Source organism: Mercenaria mercenaria, chromosome 17, assembly GCF_021730395.1.
Source record: "Mercenaria mercenaria strain notata chromosome 17, MADL_Memer_1, whole genome shotgun sequence".
Classification (NCBI taxonomy): domain Eukaryota; kingdom Metazoa; phylum Mollusca; class Bivalvia; order Venerida; family Veneridae; genus Mercenaria; species Mercenaria mercenaria.
Window position 1 is genome coordinate 1,106,324 of NC_069377.1, and position 20,703 is coordinate 1,127,026.

At 35.3% G+C, this 20,703-nt stretch overlaps 1 protein-coding gene across 3 annotated transcripts in view; it reads left to right on the forward strand.

Moving 5' to 3' along the window:
- Positions 1–3,035: 3,035 nt before the first annotated feature.
- Positions 3,036–20,703, forward strand: part of LOC123536594 (serine/threonine-protein kinase BRSK2-like) — a 113,075-nt gene continuing 95,407 nt past the window's right edge. For all 3 annotated transcript variants that reach the window (XR_008368164.1, XM_045319917.2, XM_045319918.2), the window contains exon 1: positions 3,036–4,034. Coding sequence is in view for 2 of the 3 variants with exons in the window: in XM_045319917.2 (XP_045175852.1) it covers positions 3,935–4,034 (100 nt within the window). In the remaining variant the exon portion in view is untranslated. The remainder of the gene's footprint in view (positions 4,035–20,703) is intronic.

Genomic DNA, 20,703 nt, shown 5'->3' on the forward strand with positions numbered 1-20,703 from the left:
ATGAAAGTGTAATTGAGCAGCTGTTTCCTCAAAGCGTAACTGAAGAATGTCTTTTTCTAAGTGTAATTGATGGTCACTGTTTCCTTAAGAGTTACTGAAGAATGTCTTTTTCTTAAAGTGTAACTGAGGAACATCCATCTCCATGAACAGTAACTGAAGAATGTCTTTTTCTTAAAGTGTATTTGAGGAACATCCGTTTCCTTAAAGAGTAACTGAAGAATGTCTTTTTCTTAAAGTGTATTTGAGGAACATCTGTTTCCTTAAAGAGTAACTGGAGAATGTCTTTTTCTTAAAGTGTATTTGAGGAACATCCGTTTCCTTAAAGAGTAACTGAAGAATGTCTTTTTCTTAAAGTGTAACTGAGGAACATCCGTCTCCATGAACAGTAACTGAAGAATGTCTTTTTCTTAAAGTGTAACTGAGGAACATCCATTTCTTTGAAGATTAACTGAAGAATGTCTTTTTCTTAAGTGTAACTGAAGAACATCTGTCTCCTTGAAGTGTAACTGAAGAATGTCTTTTTCTTAAAGTGTAACTGAGGAACATCCATTTCTTTGAAGAGTAACTAAAGAATGTCTTTTTCTTAAAGTGTAACTGAAGCACATCTGTCTCCTTGAAGAGTAACAGTTACTGAAGAATGTCTTTTTCTTAAAGTGTAACTGAGGAACATCTGTTTCTTTGAAGAGTAACTGAAGAATGTCTTTTTCTTAAAGTGTAACTGAAGAACATCTGTCTCCTTGAAGAGTAACTGAAGAATGTCTTTTTCTTAAAGTGCAGCTGAGGAACATCCGTTTTTTTGAAGAGTAACTGAAGAATGTATTTTTCTTAAAGTGCATTTCTTCATTTAGTGACTGTAAACCATTAGGGGTAAACTACAATCACTTTCAACATTATGGTTCCAATAAACACTTACAGAGTTATTGATTTATTTGCATTAAACAGTATGTTTATTAACAATATATAAAAATATAACAACTTTTATAAACAGTTGTGAAGTTACCCTATCAAAATATGATATAGTTTGCCTGAAAGCAATATCCTTGTCAAGGGAAATAAACTATGTTGGAAAAAACAAATTGCAAAAATGATTTGTCCCTCCTGTCTATATATTCATACCATAAATTACTGTTAACCAGATCATGATCAGCCTGCATATCCGTGTTTACTTGAAATGTAACTAAAGAATTTCTTTTTCATGAAGTATAACTGCGGAATGTCTGTGTCCTTGAAGAGTTACTGAAGAGAAAAACGTCTTTTTCTTAAAGCGTAATTGAAAGTGTAATTGAGGAACAGCTGTTTCCTCAAAGAGTAACTGAAGAATGTCTTTTTCTTAAAGTGTATTTGAGAAACACTGTTTCCATAAAGAGTAACTGAAGAATGTCTTTTTCTTAAAGTGTAACTGAGGAACATCCATTTCCTTGAAGAGTAACTGAAGAATGTCTTTTTCTTAATGTGTAACTGAGGAACATCCATTTCCTTGAAGCATAAACTGAAGAATGTCTTTTTCATAAAGTGTAACTGAGGAACAGCTGTTTCCTGGAAGAGTAACTTAAGAATGTCTTTTTCTTAAAGTGTAATTGAGGAACATCTGTTTCCTTAAAGAGTAAATGAAGAATGTCTTTTTCTTAAAAAGTAACTGAGGAATATCTGTTTCCTTGCAGAGTAACTTATAAATGTCTTTTTCTTAAAGTGTAACTGAGAAATATCTGTTTCCTTGAAGAGTAAACTGAAGAATGTCTTTTTCTTAAAGCGTAACTGAGAAATATCTATTTCCTTGAAGAGCAACTGAAAAATGTCTTTTTCTTAAAGTGTAATTGAGGAACATCCGTTTCCTTGAAGAGTAAACAGAAAGAACATTCTCTTGAAAAAAACACAACAAAAAACACAAACTGAAGAATGACTATTTTCTTGATGGGTAAATGAAGAATTTCTATTTTCTTGAAGAGTAGTTAAAGAATGTCTGCTTTTTGAAGAGTAACTGAAGAACATCTGTTTACATGAAGAGTGACTGATTGAAAAATGCCTGTTTTCATGCAGAGTAAGAATTTTATTTTTAATAGGCGCAAATCAGTGTATGAAGTATTACATCAGTTCTAACACAATATCAAGGATTCTTATCTATATCTTTGAAGATGATCATCAGATATTTGCCTGTTTTTTTGTTGTTTCTTTTCCAGTGTTCTGTTATGACATTTGAGCCACGCCAGGAGAAAACCAAAATAGTGGGTTTGCGACCAGCATGGACCCACGCTGTTCGCTTTCAAAGCCTATTGCAGCTAGGGAAACCGTTAGCGAACAGCATGGATCCTGATCAGATTGCGCGGAAGCTCAGGCTGGTCTGGATCCATGCTGGTCGCAGACCCACTATGTTGGTTTTCTCATGGCGCGGCTCATTTGATGTCATGATCTGACAATTGTGATGTACACACAGTGCATGTGTTGTTGTTTAATAGGGAAATAAACTGGGTCATGCTAGAATCTCAAATAAAACTACTTTAATAGATCAAACAAAAAAATGCTATTGAAAAACACAAACATTAAAATGTATAAATTAAGTTTAAATGCATTCTTAGAATGCCTCATCCTTCAAGGCTCATAATGCCTTTGTTTGAAATATGACAGTCACATTTTCCATTATGAATACAAAATAAATCAATTACTTTTTAAATGCTAATACAGATAATATTATTGATGAACGTAATAGAAAGTTATATAGGATCTATTGCTTTCGATTACCTCCCTTTATGGCTCTACATGAAAAAGTTCATGACTGTGCAGTTTTAAAAGTAGCACTTTTCTAAATGCTTATTATATAACATCTATTTGGACAGCTGACAGACAGACAGAGTATCAGATACCAAAAAACAGAATTCATTACCATAACAAATAAAACCCTAAAACAATTAATTTGGAATACCAATTACTGTATGTTAAACAATATACTTTGAACTTCCACAGCAAATGATCTGACATGCAATGTGAAGGCTCCATGGCTCTATTCAGAAGTTTTACAAAGCTTTTTTGACTTGGGAGTTTTTGGTTATGTATATGAGCTGGTGTCTCAGTTATCACTTGCGGAAATGGATTGTATGCCATGCAGTGCACAGGTCCCATAAATTTGCTTTGCTTTGCTTTTTCACCAACTTATGCCCCTTTTTCAACTTAATAATTATAATCTCATTAATTCAGATCTATGTTTTCATATATTTTTTTTAATTTTCGTGACATGGTTGTTAAACAATCAAATGTTGTTTTTTTTGTGTGTTTTTTTTTTGTTATTTGCTTGAAGTTCCACAATGCTTTAAATTTTATGGCAAAATTAGTAAACCAGGGGAAAGTACTCGTGCAGGAATATTTATTTCTGCTGCTGATGCTGAGCGTTGTTAAGAGTGACGCACCTTGAACAATTTGCAGCGCGCGCACCTGTCATTTTTCTGTAATCGATAATCAGAGTGATTGACAAGGAAAGTGGATGTAGGGCTGAATTTTCTTTATTTGTAGTTTCTAAGCTATACTTTAACCTAATGTTTTTCCATCGGAGTTCAGTCAGTGAATTTCTCGGAATGTGAATAGGTACAATTTTTAAATTCGACCCAATGTTCGGTGCAAACGGTGCCATTTTTCTCGGAGAGTATAATTCAGTCTCGTGCAATGTTCGTGCCAATCATGGGTTTTGGAAGTATTCGTGATAACAGTTTAAGCTATTCATTAAAGGAATATCTTTATGCTTGAGTGTTTAAAAATTATTGTCTTCAGACCAAATCGTCTTTAGAAACGACCCATTAATTATAATTAATTGATGATGATTTATGTTTGTTTCAGTATGAAAATGTAGGATATATTAGAGATACATTCATGTATGTGGAATAAGGTTTGGGGCTTAAATGATTGTGATGACATAGCAGAGTAGTGAAGAAGTATATGGTAATTTAGTATGTCTCATCACCACCACCGTGTGAATTCATTGCGAGATAGGGAAGAACAATATGTGGGTCCCTACAAGCTCGAGAAAACCCTGGGAAAGGGGCAGACAGGTATTATTTATTTTCATATTGCTATAGATTGGATTGTGTTCACAGGTTTTAACTTTTGATTGTATTTGTGATTTGTGCACTGAATATCAAGGAACAATATACCAAGAAACAAAGTCAAAGTCAAAAAGTCATTGCCCAAAAGCACAAGCAACATAATATGTAAAGAGTCATGATTTTTTAACAACCTGAATACTAATCCCCAATGATAACGCGAGTCCCGCCGAAACGCGAGGACGAGTCTATTTCATGATAACTGACGAAATAATAATTCATAATGGTTACCCATTTACTTGACAATCAAATATTGGTATTTCTTTCATTTTAAATAGTTATTATGTATATGGCAACATAGCTCAGTCGGGTAAACTGCAGACAACAATTGGATATAAGCAAGTCGTTTTGTGGGTCCGAATCTTCATAAGAGTTTTTTTTTCAGATATGTTTTTTTTCTATTCGTTTTCATTTTAATTTCATTACTTTTCTTTCTTTCTTTGATGGTTTGAATTTGTATATATGTCTTTATATAATAAACTATTCTGATCTGCCATATCGGCTTTAGATACCTCTCTGTCGTATTGTCACAGAGCTCATGAAGGAAACCTAATTTTTATGCAAAAGTGAAATAAAAATTAATTCTCAATACTGAGTTTCGAACCCACACGGCAAAAGATCTGTTGACCATGGACATTATGCTTTACCACTGAGCTAATTTGTAATTTGAACAAAATCCGGAAATATTTAGATTGTAACATGCTAGAAAAATGCTGAATTCCCTATGTTCCATTTTAATCTATTTATAGTCATGTTTGTAAATATCAAGTTATCGTTGGGGCATAGTAGTAATGTTGCAGACTAGATTTACAAAAAAAAACAACAACAAAAAATTGAGGCAAAACGAAAAAAAAGAAAAACTGGCCAAAACTCTCTTAAACATTTCAAGAAAAGAAGTCAAATCAATGTGACAAATAAAGACATGCAGTTTTCCTGTTAGCACTTCTGTTTCTGACATTCAGTGTATGATCCTTTTTTAGACTTAAATTTTAAACATAAATTTTTAGACTGAAATACAGAATTATGTTGAAATGATCTGGATTCACTTGACATGAAAAGTATATATATCGTTCATAAAGACTTCTTTATATATGATTCAAGGTAACAGGTAATATTGAAAAATGAAAAAGTAACTAAAAGACAACTTTTAATGAAACTAAATGTAACATTCAACAATTACAGAATGCTTAAATGTTTAGGTCTCTACTTATATTATAAATTGATGCGGCAAACTGATAAATTACACCAAATATTTAGATTGTAAGTAATAAAATTTAAATGGAATGTTTTGTTTTAATATAAAGTGTATGATAAATATTATAGATGAATGGATGCCAAAATACACAACAGATGATGCGAAATTAAGTAATTTGTATTAATTTGTACACATATTGCTGATTGATACAGGTAGCACACAAAACATCACCCTAATAATTGATAATCACTTCCAGGTATGAATTTGTATTCTACCTAATAGTAACCTGTACTATCAGAAAGGCTATACTGATTATTGTATGTGAACATTCTCTAGAGAAAAAGGTTCCAATACACACTATATAATGCTTACTAGTGAAAGGCAATACATTGTGTATCTCTTAAAATGACTCATATTGGTTTATCAATGGGAAAATCAAGCATTTTTCATTCTATTGAATATGCAGCTAAAGTGACTCATTCTCCAGTTTCACAGACTCATTTTCTGTAGCAAGACATAAGACTTTGTTCAGGTTGTGGGGTGGGGGAGCTTGTTTTCATTCTTACAGACAGTATTAATCAGATGCTCTTTATAAACACCTGGTTTTGATTCTATAAAAGATATAAAGATGAGGAGTATTACAGTCTTTGAAAAGAGGTGCACCCATATTTGAAAAGCTTTGAAATTCATCTTTTGGATGAATCATTGAACGGCTGTAGGCAATTTTGCATCACTTTTTGAAATAATAAAATACTGTATAGCACTTCAAGATTTATGGGAGTTTCAGTTGATTTGAAATTATTCTTCCTGTGTAAATTGTTGAATAACTTGGCTTATCAGATCTGTGAAAAATGAAAATGTGCAGTTTTTGAATTGAAAAATAATTAAGTTCAGATGGGTGGTATAATTATTTTTTTGGAAGTACTGAGAGGCAATCAAAATGCTTGATAATAGCACCTGCAAAACAGTATTGAAATTTATGTCTACTTGGACAAATATTTATATTATATGATAGAAAAAATTATTTAAGCTTCAGCATATAGTCCTGAATTAACAGAACAAAGTTACAAAGCTGTTTTTTGAAAGTTAAGGTGTCTGCTAGGCTTATTTCATCTTGAACCACCCTTTAATTATAGAGTGCCAAGCAAAGGAGGAATGTACAAGTTCCATTTTTTACATCTTTGGCATGATAAGGCCAGGGATTGACTTCACCTTTCACACTTATGCATACTATATTATCACGCATTGAATTTGAGGCAGTTTTATGTAATTAACCTTTAGCCTGCTGGCGGCATGTGATGCTGCCTTTGCGAACAGTGCAGACCAAGATCAGCCTGCACATCCATGCAGTCTGATCATGGTCTGCACTGTTCGCTATTCAGTCAGTAAATTTTCAGTGAACACCTCTTTGAATAATAAATGGTATTGCCCAAATTGAATGATGGACCAGTCCATTTTAGAAATTTAGCAGGCTAAGGGTTAAGTGAAATCATTTAACTTTGTTGGCATAAAATTTTGTGGTTTCAACAACAACAAAAAACTGTTTCTTTGGGACATGAGTTAGTGGATTTCTGACACAAACACAATAGCCAGAAAAGTACTAGATCCCTGATAATATTCATATTGAATTGCTGCATCTTATTGCAGAAATACATTTGTGCTTGAAACTAACCAGGAGATTTGAGAAAAGCTTTATTATAGAAACCCAGGGGTACCTTAGCAGGGCAAGTACAAAACTATTAATCTAGTGGGTTGTGAGTTGGATCCATAACATGGGAATATTCTCTGACAACACTTTTGAAATACCTTGATTCTTGTGTAATGTACATGTACCTCTAGCAGAAAGAGAGCATTAATCGAGTCTGCTGGGAGTCAAATTGTTTAATGCCATAGATTCGTGACTGATTAACTTTTAATGATGTTTTGTATTTTTCAGCCCTGATTTAGAGGTATCTCACAGTGCATTGATGTAACAGAATCAATAGTAACTTAAAATAGGAAAGCATAAGAATAACGAACCTGTGATGATCACTGTTAAAGCTCCAATAACTAGTGCATTGATCACTTTCAGTATCATATAACAGGCCTTATTGGTTCTGTGTGTACATGTACCACTATGTATAACTGTGAAGATAGTCAGTGAATGAACTAACTCTGTAATTGTCCGCTCACTGCTACTTATGAGATGAAGCAGGTTGGAACATACCCTGCTAAATTTCTGTAATGATTATGTCCGTCTTCCAATTTGGACAGTACCATTAACTTTTAAAAGGGTTGTTTACCAAAAATATACTAGCTGAATGGCAAACAGTGCAGATCATGATCAGACTGCACAGATGTTGATCTTGGTCTGCACTGATCGCAAAGGCAGAGTCACTTGCCGCCAGCAGGCTAAATGTTAATTGAAAAAAGATGATTTCTGCTATAGAATAACATACTTATTACTTCATAGGTACTTTCTGTCTCTGTACACTTTACAGAGAAGAGACGGAGACGTCAGTATTTAACAATATTGACATGCAAAATCTATAATTATATGACGGATGATGTCTTAGATACATATTGTCGTGTTAAAAAGTTTATAAAATATATTATGGCAATATTTTCACTTTTATTCACAGTGCAAAGAACAAATTTGTAGGTGTATATAAGCACATGTGTTAGTTAAATGAAGTTATTAGTTTGAATCAAGAAATATACACTTGTTCAATATGCCTGCTGCAGAACTCCATACATATCTGATAACCTATAAACACTGCGAAAAATGTGTGCATATACGGGAGTATACGGTCCCGTATATGTCTAATATACGAATATCATATAAAATATCTTTTCTGAATGTATGATCAAAACCTACGCCTTAAACATTCTTTTGGACCTTGACAATCCCTAACTTTGAATACTGACATAAACTGTTGAAACGTATTTATGCTAAGTATGAATGAACGGATCCATGTGAGAAAAACATGAATGTCCAACTAAAGAATACGAGATTCCCGTATATGGAATGTTCCATATACGGGAAAAATGTTTCCGTATACGTCCGTATATTAGGAGTATACGGAATGCATACACTCCCGTATACGGAACCATTTTCCGCAGTGAAATACTACTGCATATTGTATCACATTAATGGTGTTGGACCTCCTTTCCTGTTTTTGGTCTGTCTTTCCGAAATCATGCCCACTCAGTCTACTGTAAAAGCATAAATTTTCGCTGGCTCAAAATTTTGCGAATTTGAAATTTTGAGTTTGTTCGCAAGGTTTAATATATGCAAAATTGTAAAAATGGTATCCTACTTGAATTTGAATTATACTATTGGTGAATATTTATTCACTAGATGTAGGGCCTTGCGAATAAGTGAAAATTAAACCCTTGTGGAAATTTCTGCTTTTACAGTATTTAAAAAAAGTTTACACCCTTAAACAATTTTGAAGTAACTGAAACTTCGTCATTTCTTTAATAAGTCTACAGTATCATAACATAAAAGCAACATGCAAAAAGTTTGGAATTTTAAAGCAAAAGTATTTTGCCCAATTTTAACAATAAGAAAAATGCATAAATTTTACTTTTAAAATATTACAAAACTTCGAAAAGATACTTTTGTCACCCTCAGATACCATTAGAATGATGTATAAAGCAATCAAACTTGGTCAATTTAGTGTTTCAGAAATGAATAGTCCTGTGAAATAAAACCCTGTATGTTTGACCTTCATCATTGCTTATCTAGTTTTGGAGACTTTCTGAGAATACTGGTCACAAAGGCAGAATCAGTCATGTCCAGCGTAAGGGATACTTTATATGATCTCGCAATATAAAGCCACAAGTCACAAAAAACATTACATAAATAAATATACCATTAATGACAAATCGAAGGTTTTTATATAATTTTCTTATATTTGGAAGCTTGCAGTTAATGTCTGACAGATTTTCAGATGAGTTGGATGTTATATTGACTGAAATGAATTTCAAATGACCAGATTTGTAATTTTATCGCAACTAGAACTGCCTTAGATCTGTATTCTTGAATTTGACTATTAAATCAAGTCTAAAAACATATAGCTCAGTAAGAAACAAGAACATAAGCCCAGCAGGAAAATTGCCACATTTAGAGAATGCAGCCATCCAGTTGACATATCCTGTAAATGTCCTTAACCCTTAGCCTGCTAAATTTCTAAAATGGACTGTTCCATCATTCAGTTTGGGCAATACCATTTATTATTCGAAGGGGTGTTCACTGAAAATTTACTAACTGAATAGCGAACAGTGCAGACCATGATCAGCCTGCACGGATGTGCAGGCTGATCTTGGTCTGCACTGGTCGCAAAGGCAAAACCAATCGCCACCAGCAGGCTAAGGGTTAATTAGCAGACTGAAAGAAAGGTAAATCAGATTAGCCCCAGCATTTGACTCTTACCCTGTTAAATTTCTGTAATGAACTTGTCTATCTTTCAGTTTGGACAGTACCATTAACTGTTAAAAGGGGTGCTTACCATAAAGATACTGGCTGAATGGTGAACAGTGCAGATCATGATCAGACTGCATGGATGTGCAGGCTGATCTTGATCTGCACTGGTCGCAAAGGCAGAATAAATCGTGTCCAGCATGACAAGGGTTAAAGCAATCAAACTTGGTCTTTTATGTGTTTCAGAAATTAATAGTCTTGTGAAATAAAACCCTGTATGTTTGACCTTCATCATTGCCTATCTAATTTTGGAGACTTTCTGAGAATACTCAGGCAGGATCAATATTGAGGCTGGTTGGAAGAAAATTCTGTCGTAGATCAATATCATATAGAGTTTGTTATAGATTGCTGTCTTCTTGATTCATTGACTATCTTCTTTGGAAGTGACGAATGTTGTGCAATATGGCACAATATGACATGTCATTGTCACAGATGCTTGCCTCTGTTACTATTGTAAGGTTTGCATATATCTTTTGAGTGCTTTTCCTAACTGTGTTAATAATTAATTCGACATGACTGAATTTTAGATTCTGTCGCAGCGAAGTACTGCAGTTTTTGTACAATCAAATATCAAAAGGTCCTGGATAGTACTCAAATTTATCCCTGTTTCTTAAAAAGGCTTGAAATATGCCTAAAATAAAAATATGCCTTTAATATGGTTAAAAGGTCCTTAAATTGAGTGAAATTTTGTAAATTAATTATTTAATTATTTATCCACTGTATGAAGAAGGAATGAAAAGAAAGTTTGTAGTAAATCTGGTGACTGTAATTTGTATTGAGCAAGATACGTTATTCATACTGGGCCCATACTAACAGTGGGATGAAAACACTGGTTCCTAGATTGAGCTTTTTTCACTGTGTGTAGCTTTTTAGCCCACCATCATCAGATGGTGGGCTATTAAAATCACTCTGCGTCCGTGGTCCGTCCGTCCGTCATTCCGTCCGTCCGTCCGTCCGTCCGTCCGTACGTCCGTCCGTCCGTCCGTTAACAATTTCTCGTTATCGCATCTCCTCAGAAACTACTGGGGGATTTTGACCAAACTTTGTCAGAATGATGTATTGGTACCTAGTTTGTCCCCCTGAAATCAGACTGGTTCAACAATTTATGAGTGAGTTATGGCCCTTTGTTTATTTCTATATTTTACATAGATTTATATAGGGAAAAACTTTGAAAACCTTTTATCCAAAACCACAGAGCCTAGGGCTTTGATATTTGGTTTGAAGCATCATCTAGTGGTCCTCTACCAAGATGATTCAAATTATTTCTCTGGGGTCAAATATGGCCCCGCCCTGGGGGTCACATAGTTTATAATGACTTTTATAGGGAAAAACTTTGAATAACCCCTTGTCCAAAACCACAGGGCCTAGGGCTTTGATATTTTGTATGTGACATCATTAGTGGTCTTCAACTAAGATTGTTCATATTATACCCCTTGGGTCAAATATGGCCCCGCCCTTGGGGTCATATGGTTTACATAGACTTACATAAGGAAAAACTTTGAAAATCTTCTTGTCCAAACCACAAAGCCTAAGGCTTTGATACTTGTAATGTAGCATCATCTAGTGGTTCTCTACCAAGTTTGTTCAAATTATCGCCCTAGGGTCAAAATGGCCCCGCCCTGGGGTCACATGGTTCATTAGACTTATATAGGGAAAGCTTTTAAAATGTTCTTGTCAATAACTAAAACATTCAAATTTGGACCACATGTATATTTTTGAGTGGCAAGATGAACCTTGACACGAGTTGACCTTGATTTTGACCTAGTGACCTACTTTCACATTTCTGTAGCTACAGCCTTCAAATTTGGACCACTTGTATGTTTTTGAGTGGCAAGATGACCTTGACATGAGTTGACCTTGATTTTGACCTAGTGACCTACTTTACATTTCTCAAGCTACAGCCTTCAAATTTGGACCACTTGCATAGTTTTGTGTACCGAAATGAACTTTGACCTTTACATTGACCTAGTGACCTACTTTCACATTTTTTAGGTACAGGCTTCAGATTTGACCACATGCATAGTTTTGTATTCTGAATAGAATTTGACCTTGATTTTGACCTAGTGACCTACTTTTACATTTCTCAAGCTATAGCCTTCAAATTTGGACCACATGCATAGTTTTGTGTATTGAAATGAACCTTGACCTTTACATTGACCTAGTGACCTACTTTCACATTTCTGTAGCTACAGGCTTCAAATTTAGACCACATGCATAGGATTGTGTACTGAAACAAACTTTGACCTCGACATTGACCTAGTGACCTACTTTCACATTTCTCAAGCTACAGCTTTTGAATTTGGATCACATGCACAGTGTTGTGTACGGAAATGAAATTTGACCTTGAGGTAGTCAATAAGTCTTGAAATTTGGAACACTCAAAAATGGCACATTGGTGGGCGCCAAGATCACTCTGTGATCTCTTGTCATTATGAACTTTTGTTATTTTGTTAAAAAGCAGCTGATTAAGTCCTGTTTGTTGAGTAATGTTGGCAATAAATTCTATTTACAAAATTCTTGGAATTATTAGAATTTTGTACACTCCTTTTTGTTGAAATCGGCAATGCTGGCGAGATTATTGTTTGGTGATATAGTAGTAAATTTAATTGAAATTTCACTTACTCCTGGCAAACCTATTATAATATGTTTCTTGCCGTAGCCTTTAACCTGCTGTCGGCAAGTGATTCTGCCTTTGTGATAAGTGCAGACCAAGATCAGCCTGCACGTACATGCTGCTGTTATCACAAAGGCAGAATCACTTGCCACCAGCAGGTTGCACTGTTTGCTGTTCAGTCAGTAAATTTTCAGTGAACACCCCTTTAAATAATAAATGATATTGCCCATTTTGAATGATGGACCAGTCCATTTTTGGAACTTAGCAGGCTAAAGGTAAGGAAGGTGGGGTCTTGTAGCTCATAAAAGTATTCACAGAGATGTAGAAAAATGAGTCTTGGAAAGTATGGAAAATTACCTGTAAAAAGTCATTTAAAAGTCCCAAAATTTTTGTTTGATGTGTCTGTATGACTTGTATAAAGAACCCATACCTACTTAATTTCCCAATTTTGGCAACGTGTTTTCCCAATTTTCATGTTTTTGTGAGTAATTTTTTTTTACCCTCCATACTGCATTTTCTAACCTTTGATAAAAGTATTGATATTATTGTTAACAGATGTGTGTTGTAATGACAAGGAAATTTAATAGTCATAACCTACCTGTACTAATAAAACGTAACAGTCTGTTAATAACTTTGCTCTACTGTTTGATTGTGAGTAGTAACATCTGTGAATCAGCTGATTTCAAGTCATTGACTTAATCATAGATCCAAAAAACTTCTAATCTTCTAGAGCAATTCCTTGTTTTTTCAGTTCATCCATACCTGACATATGTCTGTTTTTTATGTTTTTGATTCTCAGCAAATCTCACTGGGGAAATCTGCATTGCTTGAAGATTGTTTTGAAGATCACCCCGAACATGCGGCTTTCACTTAATTTTCACCTTTCATATTCCTCATAGATGATTGGAAGATATAAACATACATTTTCCTGGTTTATATATACATGTAAACATTTTTTTAAGATATTGGCTGTAAAAATGTCTGAGGGGAGTATAGCATCTGGGTTTGGCACATTTTTCAAGAGCTGTGTTTAAAAATTCTAGTAATTTGTTTAACTGATTAGAAGAATTTGGTACATATGGTACAGATAATGCTGATAAAGTTTAGAAGAAAGTTTGGTCAGCTTAGAGCGTTCACAGGTCTGATCCTCAAGACAAGGCAAATCGGGAAGTGTTCACAGGTTTGATCCCTAGGCAAGGTGAATTGATAAAGGGTGTTCACAGGTTTGATCCCCAGGCAAGGTGAATTGATAAAGGGTGTTCACAGGTTTGATCCCCAGGCAAGGTGAATTGATAAAGGGTGTTCACAGGTTTGATCCCCAGGCAAGGTGAATTGATAAAGGGTGTTCACAGGTCTGATCCTCAAGACAAGGCAAATCGGGAAGTGTTCACAGGTTTGATCCCCAGGCAAGGTGAATTGATAAAGGGTGTTCACAGGTTTGATCCTCAGGCAAGGTGAATTGATAAAGGGTGTTCACAGGTTTGATCCCCAGGCAAGGTGAATTGATAAAGGGTGTTCACAGGTTTGATCCCCAGGCAAGGTGAATTGATAAAGGGTGTTCATAGGTTTGATCCCCAGGCAGGGTGAATTGATAAAGGGTGTTCACAGGTTTGTCACCTGTGTCCAGGCAAGGTGAATTGATAAAGTGTGTTCACAGGTTTGAACCCCAGGCAAGGTGAATTGTTAAAGGGTGTTCACAGGTTTGATCCCCAGGCAAGGTGAATTGATAAGGGTGTTCACAGGTTTGTCACCAGGCAAGGCGAATTGATAAAGTGTGTTCACAGGTTTGATCCCCAGGCAAGGTGACTTGATAAAGGGTGTTCACAGGTTTGATCCCCAGGATAGGTGACTTGATAAAGGATGTTCTCAGGTTTGAACCCCAGGCAAGGTGAATTGATAAAGGGTGTTCACAGGTTTGTCACCAGGCAAGGTGAATTGATAAAGGGTGTTCACAGGTTTGCTACCAGGCAAGGTAAATTGATAAAGGGTGTCCACAGGCTCAATCCACAAGCTAAGGCAAATTGGTAATTGTTCACAGGTTTGTCATTGGGCAAGGTGAATTGATAAAGGGGCTGTTCACAGGTTCAGTTCTCAAGCTGAGGCAAATTGGTAATTGTTCACAGGTTTGTCACCAGGTAAGGTAAATTGATAAAGCGTGTTCACAGGTTCAGTCCTCAAACTTAGGCAGATTGGTAATTGTTCACAGGTTTTTCACCAGGCAAGGTGTATTGATATTGAAGTGTTCACATGTTCAATCCCCAAGCAATGTGACTCTATAGTGTTTGCTGTGTGCTGAAACCCATGCAAGGGGGATAATTATATATTTCCCAGAAGAAGAGAATGAAGAATGAATTGTTTTCTCAGGTTTGATCCCCAGGTAGTGTTCAATATGGAAGACTGGTGGATGACCACGGGTAGTAACCTCAGACATGAGTATTTTTACAATTGTAAAATACGTACAAATATGTAGTTTTTCTAGTTTCCCTCTTGTGTCAAAAACAAACCTCCAGATGAGTTCAATAAATGCCTGTTTCATGAAAACAATTTGCTTCTCATGAATGATTTACAGGCACTTTCATTAAGAAATATTGCCAAAAAAGTAAAGTTTTAAATCAATCAATCTATCTATTCTAATGCCAATTTTTGCAGCATCAAGTTATTTTTTGACATCAGGCGGCTTCCTCTGGTTAGACTGGTTCTCAATCCTTCTTTGATAGAGCATCATACATGCCAGTCTGGAATCAGTCTATATTTATTTAGATTTTATCTATATTATGCAGTTTGGAGAAAGTCTGTCTTGTAGGGGTAGATTGCTTATCAGTTTTCTCTCAGTACTATGAATCAGAACTGTGCTGCAGGATGGATCCAAGATTTCCATGTCAGCAGGGGCGGTGGTAGGGGGTGTAATCCCTATAGATTACTGTTAAAATTCCTTTTTTTTTGTATTAAATGAGTAATGATTTTATGCAATTATTTATTGAGGTAAAGGCAAAACTTCACTGAGATACAGGTCTTGCCTAATCAGATTTTTTTTAGTATTGATATTCAAAATGGGTTGTAGAAAATGTCCAAAGTATACTATCTTAGATAAAAAGACAAATTACACTTGCACCAATATTTCCAGAAAATAAATGCTACAAAAGTTAGAATTCTTGAAACATCTTGCATGAAATAATGCAAGTTAGAATAAAAGCAATATTGATAACAGAACATTACACTGACTTTAAAATAAATGGTCTGAGGTGATTTCAAACCCTTGATAATGTGCTTGGAAGTCAGAGACCTTACCACTGCATCATCATGTCATGGGCTAACTACTAGTACATAGATTATTTTAGTAATATATATATTTTCAGGAGACAAAAATTGTGTAAAATAACGAAAGTGCCCTCAAATATTGATTAAGATTAATGAAGTGCCACTGGTCAATACAGTCAAACCTGTGTTAAAAAACACCTCTGAACAGAGACCACCTGTCTCTTAAGACCACATGTTTTGTTTCCCATTTTAACATTTACAGTGTATTTTAAACTGTGAATAAAGACCACCTCCCAATAAAGACTACATTTTGGCTCTCCCAAGGGTGGTCTTTGTAGACAGGTTTGACTGTACTTATCCGTGGACAATTTTTTGACACTGATTGTTCTCGTAAAAAACGAAGCCATTTGGCTGAGAAGATGAATCTTGAGAAATGTTTTAAAATAGTTATTTTACATGTATATGATTAAACACCTGATTCCGGTTGAATAACAGATTGTAATTATCTCTGAATTATATATATAGTTTTAACTAGCATTGGCTAAATTGGTATTAAACAGGTACTTGATTAATGGAAAACTATTCTCATATTATTCATTTGCACCATGTGGCTTTAATTTTGATACAAACTTGTTTAAAAGAGAGAAGATTTATAGGTTCCAATAATGTGTTATTCATATTCCAGGGCATTCAGTGAAAAATATAATTTGGTATTTCATCAGGATTGTTCAAATTTTTACATGTTTTCTATCAACATGGCTTCCAGAGGGTATAGTCACTTTTCGGCCATCATAGCTCTCTTGCTAGAAATCGGGCATCTTTTACCCAGAAAGGTAGTCCTGCATCAAGTGTGTATAGAGAATGATTTTGAAACATGGTCAAGAGTTATGACCTTTTGTTGTATCACTTTAATAGGGAGATATTTCAAGTGTGGCCTTTCAATGCAAGCAGCATGAACAAAGTTATGCAATTAACCCTTACCCTGCTGTATTTCTATAATGGACTGGTCCATCTTTCAATTTGGACCGTACCATTTATTATTCAAAGGGGTTTGCACTGAAAATTTACTGACTGAATAGCGAACAGTGCAGACCATGATCAGACTGCACGGATGTGCAGGCTGATCTTGGTCTGCACTGGTCGCAAAGGCAGAATCATCTGCCGCCAGCAGGCTAAGGGTTAAATTTGGAACCATGGTTGGTTTTATGGTTAAGGTTTAGCAGTATATCACAAAACAACAGATTTTTTAGTGGATGAACAGCATCTTGACGCACACCTTATCTGTCCAATACATGTTTTACTGTGCTGTCCCACAGAGTTGGATACTTAAAATGTTCTAAATGAGTTGGCCTCCTTTGAATAAGAATGCCATTTGTAAAGAAATAAATGTAAACAATTGTCAAAAACGATGTTTTACCTTTAATAGGTTGTAAAGTTTAAATGCTTGCACGATGTTGCAAATGCATCAAAACGAAGACGTGTAACAGCTTTTTAAAAATGGTGAGTTTTTTAAGGCGCTGAACTGTCCAGAAGTGAGGTCCCTTCATGCAGTCCCTTTCTGGAATTCAATACATACATGAGTAAATTGACAATGGTTTTGTAGAATAGTATAAATGTTTTATATGCTGTTAAATTTTCATGTAAAACAATGCTTTCTTTCTATGACTTGATGATGTTCAAACTTTTTTCTCCGAAACATGGACCGATATCTTGATGTTTTGCGAAATGTTGGTAATCTTCTCAAAACTACATGCATTGTGAAATGGCATAATTATAGACTCTAGAGTATTCAGTGCTGGTTGATATTTCTTGTGTATTGATTTGTGCACTTGTTGACTGTATTTAACTGTATATAATAGCTTTATATGAATCATGTCAAGTCAGACAAGTACAAAGGGAGGTAATTAGACTTGGAGAATCATAGCAGTACAAGCCCCAATGTTTATCAAGTAATGCAGTAATACAGGGTTTTTTTTTTTTTACCATACCCTTGCCAGTTAAAGGGGGATGGGGGGAAGGGGGTGTGGGGCAGGCAGGTGGATCATTTAGCGTTGAACTTTGCTTTCTAAATAACTGTTCAAATGACCAACATAACAAGTCAATGTGTCACATGCAAGTCCCAGACCCATAACTCAAAGGTCAAGGTCATACTTTGAGGTCAAAGATACAGGTCCATTATTTGTCCAGTTCACTCACTTGAGCTATGCTTGTACACAAGACTCAGACCACTGGCTTCAAGGTCAGTATCATATTTATACGTAGTGGGTGCATCTTTGTACTATTAGAACAAATGTCTAGATTCCTAAAGAGAAGGTTGTAAGGAAAAAATAGCTTGGTTTTGGGGCAAATGGGGAATAAAAATCCTGATGAAAAATCAGTTTTAGGAAAACCTACATCATTTTGAATGCTTGTAAACAGCCCCTGCAAAGGAAGAACTAGCCCATTTCTGACTGTATATGCTACATATTCATGTTATGTCATTTGAAAGTTTTAATTTCCATTGAATTCAGCAATAACTTTATCTCTTCTTGGAACATATCATAATAAAAAGTACTGGAATATGAGGTCATGATTTGAGAGATACAAATCAGTGATATATTAATCCTTCTCAGCATTAATCAGGAATGCTAGTATTGAAGGGATTCCATCACAGTGTTCCTTCTGCATAAGAGTGTCAGTAAGTGCTAAGATAGGCATCTAATCTATGTAGGAAACAGAATTGATGTTGGCCAAGTTGCATGCAGGGTTAACTAGTGACAAAATGTAGTAGTTCCACCAGTCAATTTCCAGTGCTCAGAACTATAGTCAGTCAGGATCCAAGGTTATAAAGTTGAGTTTGGAGACCAGTCTTGGAATGCAAGCCTGCCATTGGATAGTTTTCAGTTTGTCCACAGAAACAGCCAATCAGATGCTGAAATTTTGAGACTGGTTTACAAACTTATTTTTTTTTATCAAAAATTAACCTTGGGTCATTTTTTTTATCTCGATGTAAATGAGATGTGGAACCAAAATTTGTAGTCCTGTTTGGCGCCATATAACCTATACTGTGTTGGTGCACCGTAAAACCCAATGAATAAAATGTTAACATAACTATATCTATTTAAATAACAATAACTCTCATACCCTGTTGTCTATTCCAAATGCACACCTTGTATATCTAAGTAACAATAAATGTCATACACTATTAGTCTTTGCTCTCAGCATTAGAGGATAGCGCTAAGACTAGTCTGACCATTGTTGGTATAATATGACTGGGTTGGGTATCATGTCATGTGTCTAAGACATGATATTCAAGTGAGGCAGTACTATAAAGCTGGTCATTGCACTCACTACTACAGGTAGACACTGTCATTTATATGACTTAAAAATTGTTAAAAAGAAGCTAAACACACACACACTCGGAATGCACACTTTACATGTCTCATTTACAATAACTTGTACATTGTTGTCCATAATCTGTTCCAAATGCACACCTTACCTTTCTCAATAACATTAACTCTCATACAAGAAACTTTTTATCAGCTCATTTTTATGTTCCACTTTTCTTCAGAATGCTTAGGCATGATTATTTGATTATGTTTGATAAACACTAGGTATATTGCTGACAGGTAAATCCAGGTTAGAGAATAAATTACTGATTCATTTTCCATATTGTCCTTCTTAGTACCACCTCCAACATGTTACTATGTCATTGTTCCTAGCTAAGCCAGTTTCTAGCAGACTTACTCATAAAATTGTTTGAGCAGTCATCACTTAATACTCGTAAATTAGAAATTGTTGCGAGCACCTACAGGGTTTAATTTTCGCTATATTTGCGAGCACCTACATCTCGCTAAAATTGATTTCGCGTAATTTTTCACAATTAGTATAATTCAAATTCAAGTAGGATAACATTTTTACAATTTCTTGAATATTAAACCTCGCAAAAAATACTCAAAATTTCGAATTTGTGAAATTTTGACCCAGTGAAAATATGTGCTTTTACAGTATAATGTTGAGGATTGGGGATTAGGACTGGGATATTGTCTTTTTTTTCAATTTAGGAATGGTCTGGATAGTAACAGCAACATTGGCAGGTTAGAAGGGAATTAGAGACTCGTCAATAATGATATTAATCATGTATGTATTTATAGTTGCCACTAGTTACATATAAGAGTGACACCTCCAGAAACTGCTGGTAATTATAGATTGAGAATATTGCAAAACACAGAAAATGCTCCAATTCCAGAAACATCCCTGGTTCTTATAAAGCATGCCGAAAGTAAAGCACCCATACATAGAACTCTTATCCTATTCTTGCTGAAGGAGCAGTGACCCAGACTCGTGTCAGACCCGTAGTCTTACATGTTACTACAGGGCGGCTGTGTCTACTGTTGATATCATCAGACTTTCAGGCCCTGGTGATTACAGTTGGAGCCATTCAGATTTTTATATGTCCGAAGGAACGTATTATGTTATGATGCAGGTGTATGTCTGTCCGTTAGCAATTTTGTTTCCACTCTGTAACTCTTGAACCACTGGAAGGATTTCGAAAAAAATTGACACAAATGTTCACCACATCAAGACACCATGTGCAGAGCACATGTTTTGGATAGCTCACTTCAAGGTCAAGGTCACACTTAGAGGTCAAAGGTCATATGACTTTGTTTTGTGTCCACTCTGTAACTCTTGAACTGCTTGAAGGATTTTAAAGAAACTTGGCACAAATGTTCACCACATCGAGACGACATATTTTGGAAGGCTCACTGTAAGGCCAAAGTCACGTTTAGGTGTCAAAGGTCATACCTTCAGGGGTATATTGCTCTGCATTGTGGTGCTCTTCTTTTCAATTCTGTCCGTTTGCTTCTCAGACCATAATAAGAACACAGAATCTGATGAGAGTTAGCAGAGACTACTTCTCAGAATATGATTACAACACAGACAGGATAAGGCTATGATTGTTTCTCATAACACAGTTAAGCTTGGAAAGGAAAGAAATCAGAGCTTAGAAAGCATTTGGCTAGGATTTTCTTCTGAAAATAAAACTTAGAGGATAAGAGCAAAGAAGGGATGCTTCTTAATCTTTAGCCTGCTGGCGGCAAGTGAT